Genomic DNA, 22,140 nt, shown 5'->3' on the forward strand with positions numbered 1-22,140 from the left:
ACTGAAATGTGGACTTCATTTGATCATTTCAGTAAAAAGGTAATGTTCATAATTCTCCTTTTGATTAATATAGTGCTGAACGTTCAAAACAAAGCACTTTGGAAAGTTACGGCATAAGTTTTAAACTGCCTAATAAGCACCGTGACTTTCATGAAACGCATTTCTCGTCCCGACCGGCCGTTTCGGTGAACGGCCGAAGGTTGTGTCAAGGCAAATGTTGCAGCCGCAAAGCATTGTGGGACAGCATTTTGTCCTTTCCTTTCGTAAAGGACGGTCCAGGGTTTCCTAAGCTAAAGGAGGTTATAACGGAAGTTTAAGAGCTCCTTTCCTATCATATAGAGAATTCAAACAGCTCTTATCATGGCTGCCACTGAGGTTCTTCCAGGTCATTTCGCTCCGTTAGGAACCTCTCTAAGCTAAACTGACTATTCGACTGCAACCCATGTCCTCACTCCACTACTCTGCCAGGTAATTAAAGGTTGTTGAACGTGTGGTTTCAAGATTGTAGTTTGTGCAACTTTTTGTGTTTTGGCCTGGGATGTCTGTCTCAGCATTTTCTACAAACTAGCCAGCTCCCTGCCTTCACTACATGCCTTTTCCTTGCTTTCATTATTAAACACCTTAAATCCTTACTCGTGTCAGTCTCTGCTTTGGGGTCCAAAGAAATATCCGAACATTACACGATATGTACTTTCATTTCGTGTGTTGAGAATGCATGAAGAAATTAAACCTGGAACAAAACATAATTTGGCCAGTCCTTTTTGAGATAACGGGGTAGATATCTACTGCTGAATATATTTTAAAAATAGATATACCAGTTATTCATTAATAAACAAAGAGAAACTAAGACTTTGAAAACAGGATATATAGAACTTTTTTTCATTCTTGCCTCTTAAGGCTTCCATAAACTGTAGCTTATGTGTAATAATCAGGAATTTTGTATTGACTAAATGCTTAAAAGAATAAAACAGTATATATATTTCCCCACCTGGAGCTGGTGTGTAATCAGTATGATGGATTTCCCTTGAAGCTCCTTCTTAATGCATTCTTCAAAGATGTGTTTCCCCACGTGGGCGTCAACAGCAGACAGAGGGTCATCGAGGAGGTAGATGTCTTTGTTAGAGTACACAGCTCGGGCAACGCTGATCCTCTGCTTCTGCCCCCCGGATAGATTTAGCCCTCGTTCTCCAATCTGCCAATAAAACGAGAAAAAAATGGTACAATCAAAAAAGGTAGAACACACTTTGAACGCCTCTGAACTTGGGTAAATGTTGTTTCTATCACTCACCACAGGCTGCTTTAAGGGTTAACCTGACCCTTATTGATCACATGCCTTTCTTTTAGAATCGATTTCAGGATTTGTTTGATGGCTTATATGACACTTCAGAGGCCTTGCCGCAAGTTATTTGTCCAACCCTATGCTCCCTCCTACACCCTGATATCCTCGAATGCATCGCTACGGGTCGTTTCAAGGTCCAGGTACAAACATAGTACCTGGACCATATTATTATATAATAATAATAATAATAATAGTAATATTATTATATTATTATTATTATTATTATTATCTTAACCCTTACGCTAGGTTAACTCTAACCCTAAATAACACAATTTGGTGGTCTTTATCTTTGTCTTTTGTGAATCCAAAAGTGCACGAGGGTTTTTTACCACACATCATAACAGTGTTATCAGTATTTTATGCTTGTCAGAAATCCTAAAAATTAGCATTACTTTGGCGAGTTGAGAGTTCCTACCTCTGTTTGATCACCATATGGGAAGATATTGAGGTCAGCTCTGAGGCTACACACATCCAAAACTCTGTCGTATCTGTGAAGCAAGACAATGCATTCAAAGTCAAGGGACAGCAACATAGAGTGTGTTTAACAGAGACATTTTGTAGACATGATTTGATGTTTCCCTAAAAGTGAAAACAAGTTAAATGTGATGTATCATTTTTGAAAAATAATCTAAAATTTAGACATTTCTAATTCTATCAAATACGTGGCCACTATTGCTTTTTCACTTTCTTATTTAATTCAGGAACAAACCCTTTGTCAAGTACTATTTTTAAAGGTTTGATTACTATAATGAGCACATTATACTTTAAATTGCTCAGACATACAGTACAGTCTCTGGCAGTTAATGGGAGAAATCTGAGGGCAAACTTATATTTGACTAGGGCATCCTTAACCCTACACCAACCACAGACAATACATGTGCAAGAGAGTCGACAAAAAACACTCTTTGTATTTCTGAATGTAGTTTTGGAAAGCCCTGTCATGGTCTGACGCAGGTCAACTTCTCCTGCTGCGATAACTTCATTCATAAAACAGATTACATAACAGTTATTGGCCAATAACTGCAGTAATGAATCCCAGCTGAGTGAGGTGGCTCATCAAAACCCTGTGCACAGGTCAACAGTCTCGCCTCATGCCGTCTTTGTTCCGCAGCATGGAATGGTTTCCTTGTGATATTCCCGTTGGATAACAGCCATTATCTCTGGTCTTGTTTGACTACCTTGCCAGATGTAACCCGTAAGAGATAAGAGGAACTTTCTCCAAGTTAAACATTTGTCACGTGAGATAAGATCAACCATTGTGAACCTGCACTAAAGAGGAACATGATAAATAGTATCCCCAAAGTAAGCGATCCCTCCCGTTTCCATGTCTGATGGTCTGCAGGAACATATCATTAACGTACTTAGACTGGTCTAATGGTTCCCCCATCAGGATGTTCTCTTGGACAGTTCCATGGAATATCCAGGCCTGCTGGGAAACGTAGGCAAATGTCCCATCAGCTGTGAAGGACCCTTGCAGAAGGTGCATCTAAAATATAAAAGGTGGGGATCAGGGAAAGTGTCATTAATTCAGTATCTGACTAAATGGAAAAAACTGTAAAATCCGCGCCCATCTGCTTGACAATGCATAAATATTTGAAAAATTCATAGAAATTCAATAAAATGATTTGTATGCACAATTCTCGCAGTAGTCCATCCTGTGAAAAGGCCCCCTTTGAGTTATAATTGCTTACAATAAGTCATATCAATTCAACTAAATGACAGGTAAAATATTTATTGCGATTCAAGGCGGGAGTCGCATTGTTTTCTATAAGTGACATTTGACACATTTGGCAAAAAAAATTGCCAGTAAGAGTCAAACCCAGTGCCCCGGCAGCCTGAAGTGAGCCCAAATAAATGGGCCACCAGCTCTTTCCACGGCCCTGACGATTAACCTTTTATCACCAAATTCGAATCAGTTCATCATTGAGTCCCAGTAGATCATTGCCCTAGATTTTAAAATAAATTCCCTCAAGGTGTACACAGGACATTCACAAGAATGAGTAAACTTAAAAAGATAAGAGAAGGAGCCAACCTGTTCCAAAATGCTGGAAATCAGTGAAGTCTTTCCACTCCCCACGTTACCACACACACCAAGCAGGTTTCCCTTCAGGAGATAAGACAGAGAACATTGTTTCACGTTTAAGCCAATCAGGTGGACCCAAATGATCCTTATCAGTGGTAAAGCAAACCTTAGGCAGTGTGAGGGAGATGTTCCTCAGGGTCGGCAAGGTTTCACTCTCCATATTCTTGGACACATCCTCCACTTTTTGTCCGTTCACCCCATTGGCTGAGCTGGGAGTGGGGTCGGCTGGCTGGCTGGTTTGGCCCAGGAAAGTGTAGCATTTTGAATCACTATGGCCGAGTCACTGTCCTTTTTCTGGAACAGGTAAGGGTCTGGATTCTGGATCTGCAATATTTTCTGATACAGAAACACATCAAGTTTTTAAGAAGGAAAAGCCTCAAATTATAATAAGACAATAAAAATGGAATAACATAAAAAAGATATTTCAAGATAAAAATAAAATCCCGCACATCCACACCATGTAGTTTTGCAGCTTATGAGCTCTGGTGGGGAAAGCCACGTACACATTTGATTATCTCTCAGGTTTAAACATTACAACCTTGCAGTTTCGAGTGCTGAATGCATCATTTTGGCATCATGAAGTAATATTAGTGTAGTAATGAATGCTGTGAAGACTTATTAGAAATGCCAGAAGCAGTACACAAAGAGAAGCATTTACCTGGAGTCGTTTTATTGAAACAGAAGCTTCAGCCACAGCCTTCATGGACAGCGGCAGCAGACCCAGGCAGAACCTCAAGGTGTTGAAAACGGCAATGGTAGTAAAGGCCTGGAAATAACAAAGAACTGTCATGGACATATGTATAACCTTTAAATGGACCATAATGCTCAGTGCAAGCACAAACAAACAAACAAAAGGTGCGCTGGTGGAAAAGAAACTGGAAGATAATTGTTAAACCATATTTATGTTAGGTGTCCAATCCATACTAGTGCGGCAGATAGCTTTAATAATCTTTCAAAAATGGATACAAGCACCAACATTTCTAGGATCATCCCTCTGGGGACATTTATTAAAAAAAAACTTTTCGCCACTTACGTATCACCATTATCCAAGATGGCCGTCATTTCCACCCGAGGAAATTGTATTTTACCAGATCATTTATACCACTGGAACAGTTATGTATGATTTTGGTATTTAATGATATGTTTTTTATTATGGGGAATTTAAATTTACTATGTCTTTATATGGCTTGGATAGATAAGGTAAAAAATGAAGCTTCTGAGTAATTCCTGATGTCGAAATTTGGTGTCTACACATATGGTTTGATCATTTTTTGTAGGGCAAGTATAAGTGATATATATATAAATATTATTTTAACCAGTTAACAGTCTCAACTGATCACACAGTATACAACAGCTTGATCAGTGGCCCTATGCATCAAACTATGACAGTCCATGTTACTCTCTATTATGCATTTTGCACAAGCAGGTTTGCCTAAGCAGGTTTGCCTCTAATGGCTGTCACATATTTCTGAACTTCCATCACATCATTTACGTGCCTTTTTTAAGTCATACTTAATGTATTTAACTTACACATGTACTGCTCTGCGCTACATATGGTGTAACAAACTGCTGCGGTACTCACATCAGGTGTGTTGAGCTCTAATTTCAGTGATGTGTGAACAATGAAGGTGAGAACGGTGGCCAGGGTGGGGATGATGGTGGTGATGCTGACGTTGACGTTCTGGACGTAACTGGCCTTCTGCAGTTGTTTCTTCTCCTTTTTCCTGAAGTCTATAAAAGAGGCAACATCACATATTTGATGAAAAGCTAAATAGACTGTATTCTCACAAGATATTCAGAATGCTATTATACATTATAATGTACCTCACTTTAAAGCATGTAATTGTGAGCACAAGAACAGTCCATATCAGAATATCAGATTTATAGAACTAAGTTAAATAAATACATTTTAAACCTTAATGCTGACTGCTCGAGCAAACGGCCCGTTGGAGCTCATTCCAACTAGCATTTTGAGAGACAGATCATTCAACATGGTCTTATTTGGCAGCTGCAGCGTCATCTCCGCCTAGGCAGCATGGCTATGTGATTTTCCATCAAAATTGATTAAACCACAACATGGTGACATCACTCTGCAAGACTAGCGCTTCTATTGGCTAGTGCTACAACACATTGTACGTGATAGGCTAAGGGATAGATCTTCAATCAGAGCAGACTGGGCTCAGGTTTCAGATAGAGGCTGAAAAGAGGTGCTGCAGCACAGGCAGTATGACAATAATAAAGCACGTGTTTAACATTCTAGCATGGAAACATGTCAAATAGAAGGACAAAACATTTATGAAACCTGAACAGTCGCTTAATAGGGCCCGTTTAAATACTTTGCGGTTTACAATTGACAACATCTCCTGATTCATATTTTCTTTAAAACAAAGTTTAGTGGACAGTTTGAGTGATGCTTTAGACCAGAGGTCTTCAACAGGGGGGTCGCGACCCCCAGGGGGTCCGCGGAGGTACTGCAGGGGGGTCGCGAAATCTTTGGTTGATTAGACAATTTTTTATATATATATATATATATTTTTTACAAACCGTTTTTTCCCACAAATTGCAATGTCTTTAAATGCACAACACAAATCCAAAATATTATAGCGAACGGAAAAATGGAGGCAGATGTGCCAATCACGAGGCCGTGTGACACATGCTGGCTCATAGACATAATATTATGTCTATGCGCTGGCTCTGTCAGGTTCCCCGTGATTGGACGAGAGCCTATTCAGGCCCCAGTTTCCTGAAGACCCAGACACAGGGATGCACGCAGCGACATTATTGAGAAGACCATACATATAAAATGGATCGTTTTGTAACTCGAGCGAAAAAATCAACAAGCACAAGCGAGATACCATCCACCAGTGAACATGCAAGTGACGAGGCAGAACCTGCTGCGCCTGCAGATGTTGCAGCTAATAAGGGTAAGCGCAAAAGGGAGAAGACACGAAAATATTCAGATCATTATCTGAAGTTCGGGTTTACCTTTAAGGAGACAGATGGCATTGAGTTTCCAATGTGTGTCATTTGCTCTACTGTTCTTTCAAATGAATCTATGCAGCCATCAAAGCTGCAGCGTCACTTGGAGACAACACACAGCCACTTAAAAGACAAACCTGTTGAATACTTCCAAGCTAGCCTCAAATCCCTCCAAGGTCAACAGACATTGATCAGAAAATCAGCCAAAGTTGGGGAGCTAGCTTTGAAATGCTCTTATCAAATTGCTCTTCGGATTGCCCAGAAGAAACAGCCATACACACTTGCAGAGGATTTAATATTGCCTTCAGCAACCGATATGTGTAAAACCATGTATGGAAATGATATTGACATTAATAAACTGAAAACCATTCCAGTGTCGGACACAACCATAGCTCGCCGTATAGACGAGATGGCATCTGATGTGAGGATGCAACTGATAGAGAAGCTGAGGTTGGCAGATGCATTTGCGTTACAATTAGACGAGTCAACAGATGTGTCGAAGGACGCCCAGCTTCTGGCGTTTGTGCGCTTTGTCGATGATAAGGAAATGCAGGAGGAATTTTTGTTTTGTAAGTGCCTCCCTCAACGCACAACCAGTTCTGAAATCTTCAAAGTGATCGATGTTTTTTTCAGAGAGAATGACATTCCGTGGACAAAATGTATTGCGCTGTGCACTGACGGTGCAAGAGCCATGGCTGGTTTAAAAAGTGGACTAATCGCGCTTGTAAGGGATGTGTCTCCGCAAGTGATTTGGACGCACTGCATGCTACACAGGGAGTCACTTGTTGCCAAAGATATGAGCGCTGAATTGGCAGATGTCATGGACTCGGTAGTGAAAGTAGTCAACCTAGTCAAGAAGAGCGCATTGCAAACACGTCTCTTCTCGAATCTCTGTGCTGCTGAGGGAGAAGAACACACTGCGCTACTCTACCATTCCGAGGTTCGGTGGCTTTCACGTGGAACAGTGTTGTCACGTGTGCTGGAATTGCGCAAGTCTATTCGGGAGTTTTTACTTCTCCAAAAGCGCACAGAGCTGGCTGCACTTTTCAGTGACAATGTTTGGGTCACCAAACTTGCCTATCTTGCTGATGTTTTCGCTGAGCTGAACAAACTGAACAGTTCAATGCAAGGCCGCAATACCCATGCCATTCAACTGTATGACAAAATGGAAGGCTTTCTAAAAAAAAATCAAAAGGTGGAGGGAGCGCATCGGGGAGGAAATATTTTCCATGTTTCCATCAGTGGATGAGCTGGGAGATTCTGCTGTGCTCTCGCCCCCCATTACACGAGCAATTCTTGCGCATTTGGAGGCGCTCGAGGGACAATTTGGGCACTACTTTTCTGAGGCTGACTCCTGGCGCAGGGACAAGACATGGATACTGTTTCCATTCACAGACAACAGCAAGATATATGTTCATAAATGGCAGTGGTACGGCCACACTGTACCTTGCACTTGTTTAAAATAAAAACATGAATATATTAACCTGTGTATTATTTGAATAGCTTAGTATTGAATGTACAATAACAGTATCTATGTTTACACACTGCACTAGGCCCCGTTTAATATAAAACACAATTGTATGCCATATTAATAGTAGGGGGTCCCTGCTCCAACTCTCCATCAGTTTGGGGGTCCCTGGCCTGAAAAACGTTGAAGACCCCTGCTTTAGACATTTGGTTAACAAGAAAGATAATTTTTTTCTGTAGGACAAAGTCAACACGCATACCTGTGATCTTCTTCTCAAAAGAATCCTCCCAGGCGTACATCTTGATAAGTTTGATGCTGTTGAGAATCTCATTCATTGTGCGAACACGGCAGTCTGTTATTCGTATGCTTTTCCATCGGAATACGTTAATGAGCCTGGCTAGCCCAAACTGGAAGCAGAAAAAAAGACAGTTAATATAAGTCACAATTCAAAAAAAGTATATATATATATATATATGCTACATGCTAGTAAAAACAATCTTTCCAAACCCTCTTGCCAATCATTAAATATGTTTGGCCTATATGTAAATGTATTTCTTGCTTATCATATTTGTTCAATTTTGTGATGTACCCTTTTATAGCTCTAACTGTGATGTGCCACCATTAAAATAGGATTAATGTAGAGTCTTTTGTTTGAAGTTATTGTGCAGCACACACCTGTATTGGGATGAAGATGAGGTAGGTAACGACTCCAGTCAGTGCGGTGTAGCCCAGAATGTAGCAGGCATAGACAATGCACACTATGAAAAGCACCGGGGAGGCCAGCACGAAGCTCCCGAACAATACTGCATCAAATAGTTTGTGGCCATCGTTGGTCAAAACACTTATCATCTGCACAAGAGAGGGAGAGGAGAGGCTTTAATCCACATTTGCCAAGATTTCATTGGGCAAGTTTATAATGGTCATAGAGGGAGAATTAGATATAGTAATGACAATGATGTTTGGTAAAAAAAAGAAAAGAAAGATTGAATAAGTTAGATGAAAAACAGGAAGAAGATCCTATCAAATAAAATGTTGATAACAAATACTGGAAAAGTACATTATGTAACATGAAATACATCACGAGGGATGCTTTGGTGGAATGATTTTGGGCAGAAAAACTCTAAATGCCATGAAACATTAATCCAGGACATTAATCCCCCTCCCTCACACACCCGTCCCTCACCCAGCACCAGTCACTTTCTATTCTCCGCTGCTACTGAAAATGTACTTTGCACAAAGTATTTTTTGCACTAAAGAACTTCTTGCACTACGGTCAAACTGTGTTGACTGTGTCTAACATATGTATATATTATCTAGTTTTTTTTGTATACCCCTTTTTACTCCCCCCTTTTTTTCTAGGCTCTTATCTTTGTTATATGTTCTTGTTTGTATTTGTACTGTGGGACTGCCAGAAACGGTATTTCAATTGTGTGTATGTCTAACACGTGGACATTTTGACAATAAAGTGGACTTTGACTTTGGAAAACATTCACTATAATAACAATAAATCCAGCAAAATTATAATATGGTAATAGATTCTCCCCATATGACTTCCCAGGTAAGGACATTGTATTTTTTATGGCTGTTGGCAGTATTTTATGAATTATTGCGCTTTACAAATAGATTGACACAAAAATTCCCTCTGTTAGAACCCTTGTCTGCCATATGTTATAAAAACTATCAAGAATTTTCAGATTTCTCCTACCAGTTTGTCACGCATTTCTTTTTAACATCCCTTGATCGTATTATCAACAACCAAAAATACAAATGCTAAACACTAGTCTGTGATTAATCATTAGCCTACATGGGGGGGAAACTAACTCTGATTTATTGAAAATCATCATAATACTGCTGAAGTTTCTGCTCCTACTGGAGAAAGAACATACAGTAATTGGTGCCAGCAGTTTGGTCTCTTTTTAAATAACCAGCATAACCAACAAAGCTTCCTCATGGTAGAGTTGTGCTTTCTTCATACTAGAATCATCTAAATCAATGGTTCTCAACTGGTGGGTCGCATCCCAAAAGTGGGTCGCGGACCCATTTTGAATGGGTCGCAGATATGCAAGTGAAACATTTATTTTTATTTTGAAAACAGGAATTTCTAATGCTGTGCGTACAGTAGCGGTTTGACTGGATGTCGGAAAACAGAAACGGTTTTGAAAACTGCAGTCACATAGTGATCATCTTCTCAATAAAACATCTTTGCTGATGCTTCTTGAGTCTTCTGCCCAATCAGAATCAAGATTACGGCATGTTGGTGCAAGTCTCCACGGAGAATTACTTTGCGGTAGAACTACTCATTAGACATCCATGTCATTTACCGTTCTTTTTTTTATAATAAGGAAAAAAATGTGTAGGCTGTCTTTCATTTTGATTTTGGTGGCGATATACCCTTTTCCACAATGTAAAGTAATTCCCACAGCCGCTCTCCTCTCTCTGTGAGGAGCAGCAGCTTTAGCTGTCAGCTCAAACTAACAAAAGATAAATGGCATTAAATATAATTAAATATGCCGGGTAATAAAACAAGTATTTATTAGCTTCTCAGAGTGTACCAGAATGCATAGTTTACATGTTTGTATTTCAAAAAATCTCAGGGGTTGGGTTTTCAACATGTCACATTTTTTACGTGTGTTGAGTTTCCAGGATTGATCCCAAGTCTGTCTTTTTATTTAATACAACAAATATGTGCCTTTTTTATTTCATGAAGTTCAATTCTGATTCTAGAAAACGTGATGACCATCACCAGTTTGAACTTTTTTGAAAGCATACTTTAGTTCTGTGAAGTGATATAATCTGACTTGCATGAATATATATACATTGCTGCAGTAATTCAAAACTTTGGGTCGTGATTGATTGACGACGGAAAAAGTGGGTCATGAGGCTTGACCAGTTGAGAACCACTGATCTCAAACACTTTCATATAGATCTACTACCTTTCATAATAAACTCTTTACACTATTTCCTACGGCACACGCTGCCCCCAAAGATATCACAAATGATGGTGGCTACCCTATATAATAGGAATGTAGGAATTAAGTATGCAACCCGGTGTTTACCTCTCCTGTTGAGATGCCGCTGTGCCCACGCAGAGAGATGACTTTATGAAAGGCTAACGTAGAGAAGGCCCCCTTCAGTCTGACTGCAGTGCGCAAATTCAGGGCCCACAGCGTGGATATGAAGAAGATTTTGAAGAACTCTGAGGTGAACAGAGCAAAGCAAAGACCTACACCATGGAATAGTGGGTATTGCTCTGGGGCCTCAGTGTAGTTTAGGATCTCATAGATCAAGATAGCCTAGGAGGATAGAAATGGTAAGTACCAGCGTAAAAGAGCATGAAAAAAACCTTTCTGAAAACCATTCAGGTAATACTCTCACTGTGGATAAGTACCTGTTACTAACTCACTTCAAATAAAATGTGTCTTTATACTGTGTGTGTTTCTTAGCTGTACATTGTTATTTTCCAAGCACTGCACCTTCAAATAGTTTGGCTTGTGTGACACCCCCTACTTCTCATGTTTACGATGTCTGTTAGTTAAGCAGCGTAATCACTTTCTAAACTTTTCACATTTAAACAAATCTTTAAGGCTCAATATCAATTATCAACAGATAATACTTTTTACGTTTTATATGCATGACTTTACTACTAGTGGAGTATTTTTTACAATCAATAGAGGTGGCACTGGTACTGCTCATATTTAAAATCTTAAGATAATTACTGGGCCAACAAACGCTGCTCCCATGGCGAGGACGCCGACAATGACGGACAGAATCAGCCTGGTTCTTTGAAAGCGGAGAACAGCTCGGGTCAAAGAGGCCTTCTCCAGGCCTCCTTTAGCCACCTCTTCCTCCCAGAGTCTTTGAAGCCTGTGCACAATGAAAACAATCAGCCTGGTCAATTCTTTACGTTGTGAAACACTCAACACAGGTTCCCTGTTTTTCTGAAAAGACCAAAATATTGGTCAAATGAATGGTTTGGGCGTTTCTGATTCTAAAACATCGTGGACTTGTTGTTTATTTGACCAACTTTGTCTATTTGTGCCTCCAAATTTCCTCAGATAATGAATTATTTCCCTAAATAAACATATTATTTAATTTGTAATCCAAATGTTGTGATATCATATATACAGTGGTATGCAAAAGTTTGGGCACCCCTTAGGAAAACCACTGCATCAGTTTGTCACTTGCTGAGCTTTTGAAGCAGCAACTTCATTTTAACATATGTTATACCTTATGGTAACAGAAACATCTCAGTAGTGAAATAACTTTTATTGGTCAAACAGAAACATGTTTATGTGCATTCAAACAAAAATAGGCATGTGCATAAATTTGGGCACCCCTAAGAAATAATTCCATTAATATTTAGTATTGCCTCCTTTTGCTGCAATAACGGCCTGTAGACGCCTCCTGTAGCCACAGACAAGTCCCTTAAGCCTGGCAGGTGGTATTTTGGCCCATTCTTCCACACAAAACGTCTCCAGTTCAGTCAGGTTTCTTGGCCTCCGTGCATGGACAGCCTTCTTCAAATAAATCCATACATTTTCAATGATGTTAAGGTCTGGGGACTGGGATGGCCATTCCAGAACATTGTACCTGTGCTTCTGCATGAATTCCTTGGTGGATTTTGATCGGTGCTTAGGATCATTGTCCTGCTGAAAAATCCAACCCCGGCGTAGCTTCAACTTTGTGACTGACTCTAGAACATTCTTGTCAAGAATCTCCTGGTACTGTAAGGAATTCATGTGGCCCTCAACTTTAACAAGTTTTCCAGTACCTGTGCTAGCCACACAGCCCCATAACATGATAGATCCTCCACCAAATTTTACAGTGGGCAACAAGTTCTTTTCATTGAATGCAGTGTGTTTTTTTCGCCATGCATACCTGTTCATGTTATGACCAAATAACTCAATCTTGGTCTCATCTGACCACAGTATTTTGTTCCAAAATGCTTCTGGCTTGTCCAGATGTGCTTTTGCATACCTCATGCGACTCTTCTTGTGATTAACACTCAGGAAAGGCTTTTTGCACATCACCCTTCCAATGAGCTCTTCCTGGTGCAAAGTACGCTGGATTGTGGAACGGTGAACAACTACACCATCAGCAGCCAGATGTTGTTGTAGTTCTCTGGAGGTGGTCTGTGGCTTCTCTGTGACCATTTTCACCATCCTTCGCCTGTGCCTTTCCCCTATTTTTGTCGGCCTACCACATCTTTCCTTCACACGGACTGTTCCTGTGGCCTTCCATTTCACAACTACGTTTCTGACTGTGGAGACAGACAGTTTAAACCTGTCAGATAATTTTTTGTACCCTTCTCCTAATTTATAATGTTGGATTATCTTAGCTTTCAGGTCAGTGGAGAGTTGTTTTGAGGTCCCCATCTTGCCACTCCCTAAGAAAGAACCTAGGCCAGGCACAGCCAGCTATTACCTATGTTAAATAGCCTTTTTCATGATTGGTTCCACCTGTCTTTGTAATTGAAGGTCTAATGAGCTAATCAAAGCAATTTTGTGCAGCAACCTGTCAGCTATAAATCCGTACAGGTGTTGAAATGAATGCTATTTATAAGGGTGCCCAAACTTTTGCACATCCCATTTTTTGCATTTTATTTTATTATAATAAAACTATGTAATGCTACCCTAAGAATTTTGGTCTGGAAAACACTAAAACGTCTACATCTTTGTAGGAAAACAAATGTTGTTGCTGTGATCTTCTATTATAAAGGAAAAGCAAATTGTCATGAAATCTCAGAGGGGTGCCCAAACTTTTGCATACCACTGTATACTTACATTTTCCCCTATCTACATCAAGTGTCTCCCCACCCCCCAACTCCCAATCAGCAAGAAGAGTGTCTGACCTTTCTGCGCTGCTGTGGGCCTCATCCAAAGGCGACAGTTTAAGAGAACTCATTTCCAGCTTATTCCTAAACAAGGCCCACATCATGGGGGTCATCCAGATAAAGGTTGTGAAGGAGAAGAAGCCTGCATTGTCCAGAGGGTGGGACCTGGACAATGAAACACCATCCATGATGAAACAGGTTCAAATATGTAGTGGCTAACAGAACTAGCTTATTACTGTATTTGTACCATACATCCTTTAAGTATAGATTGTAAGATCACACTGTAATTTTATTTTTGTAAAAGATCATGTTGTTTTCTTCTTTTATATTTTATATAGCAGGAGCTACGCATCTCTCCACTTCAGAAGACAACTGGATAAAAGAAAGGGCTGTGATCGCCTTGATGTCACCCATTGGTTTTTGGACTACGGTTTTGAATGCTGAAATGTTGTATTTTTGACACAACATATTGTCACAAGAGGGTGAAGCTGAGTACAACCTAACAATGAAGACATTTCTAGATGACCCAACTGCTAGAATTAACTTCCATGAACTGAAAACACAGAGAAAGGGTTGAAGTGATAAGAAGAAAACAAGGACGGTACCAACACCTGACAATACCCTGCTGGTGAACTCTCATTCACAAGATAGCCCCCCCCCCCCCCCCGAAACATAGTCTGCTTTTCTGTCTATTTCTTGTAAACGGAAACCTGATTTACCAAGTGAAGATCACCATATATTAAAAAGGATTTGAAACTGGTGATTAAGACCATAAGCTCACCAGGAAAAAGTTGAATGCCCTAATAAACCAGGTGAGAACTTCGAACATTTTCTCATAGACTTCTATACAATCGTTTCGTCATTTTTTTGTTGTTGCAACCTTTGGTTAATTTAAGACACTGCAGGTTTAAGGCAATTCAATTTCTAGACTCTGAGGTTACTATTTTGTCAAACGTAGTGGGCGTCATGTATAAAAAGGTTAGCAAAATGAATCAAACAATTTATGAAGGCATCAATATGGAAAAGTGATGTAAATAAACACTGACTGGGATGAAGACCAGCGGAAGGGCTTGAAGGTCTGCATGCTGTGGTTGTATTTTCCAAACAAGGTGGGGTGTCTTGGGGGGGATCTTTGTCTGTTGTCCGATACAGTATGTTTTGGACTGGAGGCCGCACTTTCAGTTCTCTGTCGGACACCATCTTCTGTCTTCAGAGTCACGGATACGAAAGAGACAGGGAGAAAAAAACAGAGATGTTGGGGAGAGAAAGACAGAAAGAAAGGGGACCTTTTGTCAATATTTCAACTAAAAAGTCACAGAAGGTGGATCAAACAAATCTGCCACACAAACACAGGATGCAGGAGAAACAATAGTAGAGGAAAAGGTCTCCGGCAAAGGAAGCAATATGTGAAGAGGCCAGGAGTGCTCTGCTGAAAACTTGCTGTGTGTTTTATACTTACAAAAGAGACTTTTCCAGGAGGCTGACTGTCCTTGTCCAAAGTATAGTCATGCTTCATTTTTCCTGTTTGGAGGGCAGTAAGCATGCAATGTCAACAGCCAGCAGGGGTGGAAACATTTCTTGTAGCCTAATATTTCTAAAAGCGTTAATATGTATCCTATAACAGTTTGTCATTCAGCAGCACCAGACTTTGGAACAACTGCATCCTAATGGTGAGGCTCAGGATAGGGAAGGCTAATATTTCACCAGCTGTCATACTTGTTTTAAAGACCACAGTGATGTTCATAACAGAAATGTTATACCGACCAACAATTACGCACAGATATAGAATACTCTACAGAAAAACAAGATTCAACAATGGTGGGCTAATATGCCACTGTTAAGCTATGGGACGTTTCCAAATTGAGACACAGCACAAATCTCACCTCAGAGAGCAATGATGGATTTACTAAATACTGTTGCCTTGACCTATAACGAAGGCTGTGCTGTGCAAATACTGTATACAAACACCCTGCTAATACATCCTGCTAGCTGGAGCCCACAGAGGAAGTATACATTAAGCCAGCAGTTACTAACTGACAGTATAGATGCAGCTCCTCGGACAAGTTGTTGTCTCTGAACCAGGAATCTGTCTGGAGTTACATTAGGTGTACACAAATGCTGCCACTTTGTTTCTGACAGAGTTTAAAACAGAGTTAGCGCTTTGATAATGCTATGTTTTGATAATTATCTGGTATTTTTGGATATGAAACGGTCAGGGGGAGCGAAGCAGGTAGTACCCAAATGCAGGAAAGACACAGGGTGACGACCACATACAGTAGTGCAGTGTTATATATATAAGCTGATCATGCTACAACCTAGCCTACACCTAATACTATTAGATAATTACATATAGTTAAAACACATCACTGTTTTCACCAAACAATTACTTTTTAAACACAGGTGAAAACATAACTAAACATAACATAACCTAACCTGTCACAAACATAACCTGTCACAGAACATAGCATCTATTTACAAAGAGGACTTTCAACATCCTAAAAGCATGTAAGACCATCAGTCTTAAAGATATCTGACAAAATCATGTAAATAGGGCTTCGTTCTGATAGTTATCTGGTATTTGTTGACTACAAAACTGTCAGGGGGAGCGAAGCAGGCAGGACCCAAATGCAGGAAAGACACGGCAAACACAGCGGAACTCTCTGCCTAGGGAATGCATTCAAATTCGACGAGGATCTCACAACAACTGAAAGAGGAACAGAACTGAAATACCTGAGGAGTGATCACAAGGAAAAGACACAGGTGGGGAGGGAGGAAAACACAGGAGCACCAGGTGAACACAATCAGGCAATCAAACAGGAGGGAAACACAGAGACAGGAGGTAGAAGCAAACATAACTAGGGGAGTGCACACTTTTCAGAATAAAACAGGAAAACCCAGACAGAACGTGACAGAAGCCTTAATGTATACTATAGGCTGATATTTGGAGTTACTGAATATAATCTCTTGTAGCAATACCTCTTTATGTGACTTTTAACGTGTGCACAACAGCAGTGGCGGATACAACATTTACACAAGAGTATTTTCAGTTTATGTTACTTAGTAGCATACTTGTTATCCACTAGATTTATGAAGCCAATATTGTACTTTTTACTTATTCAACAGCATTTATCTGAGATTTAGTTACATGTTTCTTTTCAATTATAGATTGTTAGCTAATAACATGATATCATTTAAATACATTTTGACATAGTGAAGTATAGGTTCAAATATCCAACAGCAGTATATAAAGCCATAGAAAGGATAGCTTTACATTTACCGACTGTGGTCAACACATTGAGGGATCAATAATCATGATCCTGTAATGTAGGTCTGATCGGACATGGGCCATTATGGATAAAAATTATTTAGCTTTTGGAACTATTTTGATCCTGATATGCTTGCACTTTAACTTAAGTAGCAGGACTTTTACTTGAGTATTTTTACAATTTAGCAATGTTACTTAAAAGTAAAATGTAAAAAAATAGAGTACTTCTTCCAGGACTGCACTATAGTACAGCGACCAATCATTTATTTCCTGCACCACGGCTGCAGGCCATAAGACTTTATAATTCAAGTTTGAGCAGGTTACTAACCTCGGCTGAGGTTATTGACTCCATACTAAGATTGATTCGCCTTAAAATAATGTCAAAGTTGATTTGAAAGTCTTTGTTTAGTAATATTATCAATTTAACTTATTTTATTTATTTATTTTTAAGCATTTTCTTAATGTAGGTGCCTCTCTTTTATTTTGCTCTTCTGAACTGTGTTGCCTCCTCCCTGCGACTACATTTACTGATTACTGATTTATTTTCTTTAGATTTTCCTCCTGCTGGTATACTGTCCCTAGCACTGGCAACGTCCCTACTGTGTAACTCATTAGGTATGATCTTATGTTTCTTGTTCTTACTTTTGAGGTTTCTGTATTCCCCCTATAATACATACTTTACAGATAAAGCAGCATTTTTCCATTTCAAAGCTATATTGTATTACATTTATATTTTATCCATTTTATTTAAAATGTTCACTATTTATGTCTTATATTCCTTTTTTGTTTTTGCCTTTTCTTTATTTACATTTTTCACAAGTATTTTTTAAAGATTGTTGAGACTGCTTCTATATATTTATTGTGACATAATAACTTAGAAAAAGCAAATGTCTTTGATGCAATTGTGTCAATGAATTACAGAACCCCCTCCCCATTTGTCCCTCGTAAATACTGTGTCAAAGTTCCCACAGCAAAATGAAATGCATGTTCATGGTGATGAGTCTGTGTGACCCTTGCACAGGAAAACCAACAAAACGCTGATACTCAATACTTCACAACTTTACATGCAGCATCTGTAAAGGATTTATGATCAGGAGTAACACCCCACCTCATAACTTCAAGTCTTAAATGGACACAAAACTGCAGACAGTACTATTTATAGGTATGTGCAGGTAAGGGTCACAGCATTCTAGGCCTGAGATGACTGTCTGGACCGTGATCAATACTCAGACCAAAAATGTTGATCAAAGATTTCATAGCTATATTTGAAACGCATGACGACCACATACATATATATACAGCCGCGTTATATATAAGCTGCTCATGCTAAAACCTAGCCTACACCTAATAATTGCATATAGTCAAAACACATCACTGTTTTTTTTCAAGTTATTTTTGGGAGCTTTTAGCCTTTAATTGGATAGGAGGGTGACAAAGTGGGGAGAGAGAGTCGGGGTGGGATCCGGAAAGGACCACGGGTCGGGAATCGAACCAATTTAACCAAACAATTGCTTTTTAAACACAGGTGAAAACATATGATTCATTCATTAAGGGATTTGTTATTATTAAGCTAATTTTGCTTCCAAAAGAAAAAACAATGATTACATTTAAACTTTCATTTATAATGTAGATATAGTCTATGTGGCCACAGTGATGCATGATGGGTGAATACTGTTAGTATGAAGTACCTTTTTTTAAAATTTGTTTTCCAGTCCAGGAAACTCAAATGATGTGTAAACCAAAACTATGCGACTGGGCTAAATATTTTAAAATTGGAATACTAAGTTCCCAATTTTTTAACTAATGGCTCTCCTAATTCTCCATGTACAAATCCTTATTTGTTTTTGAAACCTGTCACAGAACATAACATCGATATGTAAAGAGGACTTTCTACAACCTAAAAGCACGTGAGACCATCAGAAATATAGATCAGTCCTTTAAGATATCTGATAAAATCAAGCTTTTGTGGCCGGCAATTCATTGTATGTAAATAAAATAACTTATTTCTTATCCCTTATACGGCTTGTTTCAAATAATTGAATGTCAAGTGAAATGGTTTGTATGTTTTTGCATAATGACTAGCTACTGTATTTGTTGACACTGATGGGTAAAATAAGTGAAATAAGTGATTTCAAATACTTGCACAGCCGGAAAACAAGGACACATCGAGAACCTTAACTGATATCAGCTAACTTAACTAAAAAGACCCTAAACTAAAAAGTGTTCAAACCAATGATAGCTGAGTTTAGTGAAAGTATAAAGTAACAGTACCTCTGTGTGGAGGAGAAGGAAGACCCTGGGCAGCTTGTGGAGACTGGAGCTAAAGCATACACTGCAGCAACATATTACCCTGGCTTACATAAATGGCTTTTTATGGAGATCAAAGGTCTGCCTGTTCAGAGGTAAACTCCCCTTTTCAACCGAGGAGGACAATGCGGTCAAACTGCCAATACCATTAACAGTTAGTACGATGTTACTTGATCAAGAAGAGTGGGGTGATTTTGTTTGTTGATAGCATTTCAGGAAGCCTCATAGCTAGTCCAGTCTACACACGGTGTATAGGGGGGGGTCAATGGAGACTTTTATATGTGTGTGTTTTTTAGGTGCGAAGAAGAACAAATCTGTTCATATCAGGATTTTAAGCAGCATCCAAAAATATGCTGTCCTATAACTTTAGACATAGTTGGTAGATTAACTCTAACAGGTGAGCATACACTTCATGAATTCCTACTGTACTTATACTGCTATTGGAAATGATCAATAAAGATTTGTTTGAAAGCTCAATGGTAGAAGGAAGGATAAAAAACACTTCTAAATGAGGGCTTGGTCTTTGTCCAGTGGCCCGGGATCCAATCTGACCCGTGGTCCTTTGCTGCATGTCATCCTCTTTCTTTCCTCCCTTCCTGATCTTGGGCTATACCTTTAAAGGATAAAAGAACAAGAACAGGAAAATGTCCATGATTGGCATCATCTCAAATCATACAGTTTACACCCAGCTTTGAAGACACATCTGTGTTGAAAACGGCAAAGTGAACCTGATTAGGAAAAAGTTGAACGAGAAGAAGAAGAGGAAGAATAAGAAGAGGAAGAATAAGAAGAAGAAGACTTTTTTTTGACTTTTACAAAAACACTTTATTACAGATTTAGTAAATGTACATTTACATCAAGTACAACACAACTCAATTTACCTAGAATAGATAAATAAAAAAGCTAAGCCTTAAAAACTTGTGTAAAGTGCAAATCCTCGTTCACCACAGAACATACAATGTCTTCATAACACCACCGTTGTTTAAAAGCTTCCAAGTCCCCGATGTTTTTATAAAAACTATGCTCTAGCCAGAGTCTGGCTCTGATGTTGCACAGCCAGATCGCTTTTGCTTCTTGTCCCTTTTTGTTTTCCACTCTGTTCTTTCTACTTAGATAGATAGCCATTTTAGCTTCACCAGAGAGGTAGTTTAGGAGCTGCCACTTTTCTTTGCTTGTCTTTCTGTATGGAGCCCCCATGATAAACACGCTCTCGGTAAAAGCTATACTAAAAAGACTAAAAACCAATGTTAAAAGAGAGAAGAAACCTGTGAGTCTCTGGCACACTGTAAAAACATGGAAAACAGTCTCCTAACACCACAAAATGGACAGTTGTTACTGACAGCAGGATTAATGACGGAAATAAAAGAATTGGAGGCGATAGCGCCGTGTAAAATTCTCCACTGGAGGTCGGCAGTACGTTTCTTTAACGGGGGTTTGTACAGAATCGTATATAGGCGTATATATAGTCTTTTTGTCCGCTTTGTGCATGGTCATTTTCTCTGGGTTCGCAACCTTGAGCAGGGGGCCCGTCAGCTCTCCGAGCCCTGGGCTCAGGTATATCTCCGGGAAAGGGTCTGTTGGGTCTGGTTTGGCTCTGCCCTGTCCGTAGCTCCTTAACAGTCTCTGTTCCTCAGCGCAGAGGCTCCGGCTCCAGAGTTGCAGGATCCTCTGGGCCACCCGGACAGAGTGTAGACCCAGCAGAGAGCCCAAGGCCCAGGCATCGCTCAGCTCCGGCCCAACTGCTTCCACCACCTGCTGAAGGCTCAGGGTCCCAGATCTGCGCAGCGCCACCGCCAGTCCTGGTGTCTCGCTGCAGCTAACGTCCAGCCTGGCTCCATGAATCAGAGGCTCTTTTAACAACCAGTGCAGAGAGTCAGTCTTTGGACACCTTTTATGGTTAAAAAAGGGCCCAAGACTTAAAAACACCTTGATAAAAGGGAGGTAACCCACTTAACTTTAAAATGGTTAAATCAGTTAAAAACAGAGCAGCATCTAGCCCCAGGTTACTCACGCGTCTTAGAATGCAGCTGCTCACATCTCTCCACACCAAATCAGCCGGGCCGGTAAGAGACCTTTGCAGAAACTGCATTCTAAAAGTGGCTGTTCGGCTGGCCAGGTGGACAAGGCCCTGTCCCCCCTCCTCTCTAGGTAAAAACAGCACCCCCTGTGGCACCCAGTGTAGCCCATCCCAAAAGAAATCTACCAATCTCTTTTCTATTTGGGCCAGTAGGCCTGAGGGAGGGTCTACACAGGTAAGGCGGTGCCACAGTTGGGATGCCACAAGGTTGTTTAAAACCAAAACTCTACCTTTAAAAGACATCTGCGGGAGCAGCCACTTCCATTTGGACAGTTTTTCCTCAATCTTCTCGGTGACGTTCTCCCAGTTCTTCTGGACTATATTTGTGTTCCCTACAAACACCCCCAGGTACTTTATCTCTTTTCCATGTCATGCCCTGGGGAAGAACTGGGAGACCGCCACGCCACTCACCGACAGCGAGGGCTTTACTCTTCTTCCAATTGACCCTCGCTGCCGATGCTGAACCAAAATCTGTCACAATATTGGTTAAAATGTCTGCATCCCTCTGGTCACTAATAAAAACAACGATGTCGTCCGCATACGCAGATAAAACCGTGCTTCCATTAAAACCAGGTAAAAACAGCCCTTGCAATTTAGAGCGTATTTTGCAGAGGAGGGGTTCTAGGGAGAGTGCATAGAGCATCCCAGACAGAGCACAGCCCTGCCGGACCCCTCTACACACTCTAAAAGGAGCACACAGCCCACCGTTGAACTTCAGCACACTCTCAATCTTATTGTACAACACTTTGATCTTAGCTATGAAACCAGCGCTGAACCCAAACTTCTCCA

General features: G+C 40.1%; 1 protein-coding gene across 1 annotated transcript in view; it reads right to left on the reverse strand.

The window, feature by feature from the left end:
- The window catches only part of abcc12 (ATP-binding cassette, sub-family C (CFTR/MRP), member 12), a 30,880-nt gene extending 11,570 nt beyond the window's left edge, over positions 1–19,310 (reverse strand). The window contains 16 exon segments of the mRNA XM_063882140.1: positions 989–1,192; positions 1,755–1,827; positions 2,701–2,825; positions 3,372–3,443; positions 3,529–3,644; positions 3,647–3,758; positions 4,081–4,188; positions 5,005–5,153; positions 8,129–8,276; positions 8,545–8,718; positions 10,926–11,162; positions 11,586–11,733; positions 13,721–13,867; positions 14,749–14,909; positions 15,162–15,223; positions 19,239–19,310. Of these exon segments, the coding sequence (XP_063738210.1) occupies positions 989–1,192; positions 1,755–1,827; positions 2,701–2,825; positions 3,372–3,443; positions 3,529–3,644; positions 3,647–3,758; positions 4,081–4,188; positions 5,005–5,153; positions 8,129–8,276; positions 8,545–8,718; positions 10,926–11,162; positions 11,586–11,733; positions 13,721–13,867; positions 14,749–14,909; positions 15,162–15,218 (2,031 nt within the window). The 5' untranslated portion in view covers positions 15,219–15,223; positions 19,239–19,310.
- Positions 19,311–22,140: the final 2,830 nt, after the last annotated feature.

This window comes from Eleginops maclovinus, chromosome 4, assembly GCF_036324505.1.
Source record: "Eleginops maclovinus isolate JMC-PN-2008 ecotype Puerto Natales chromosome 4, JC_Emac_rtc_rv5, whole genome shotgun sequence".
In the NCBI taxonomy this organism is placed as follows: Eukaryota; Metazoa; Chordata; class Actinopteri; order Perciformes; family Eleginopidae; genus Eleginops; species Eleginops maclovinus.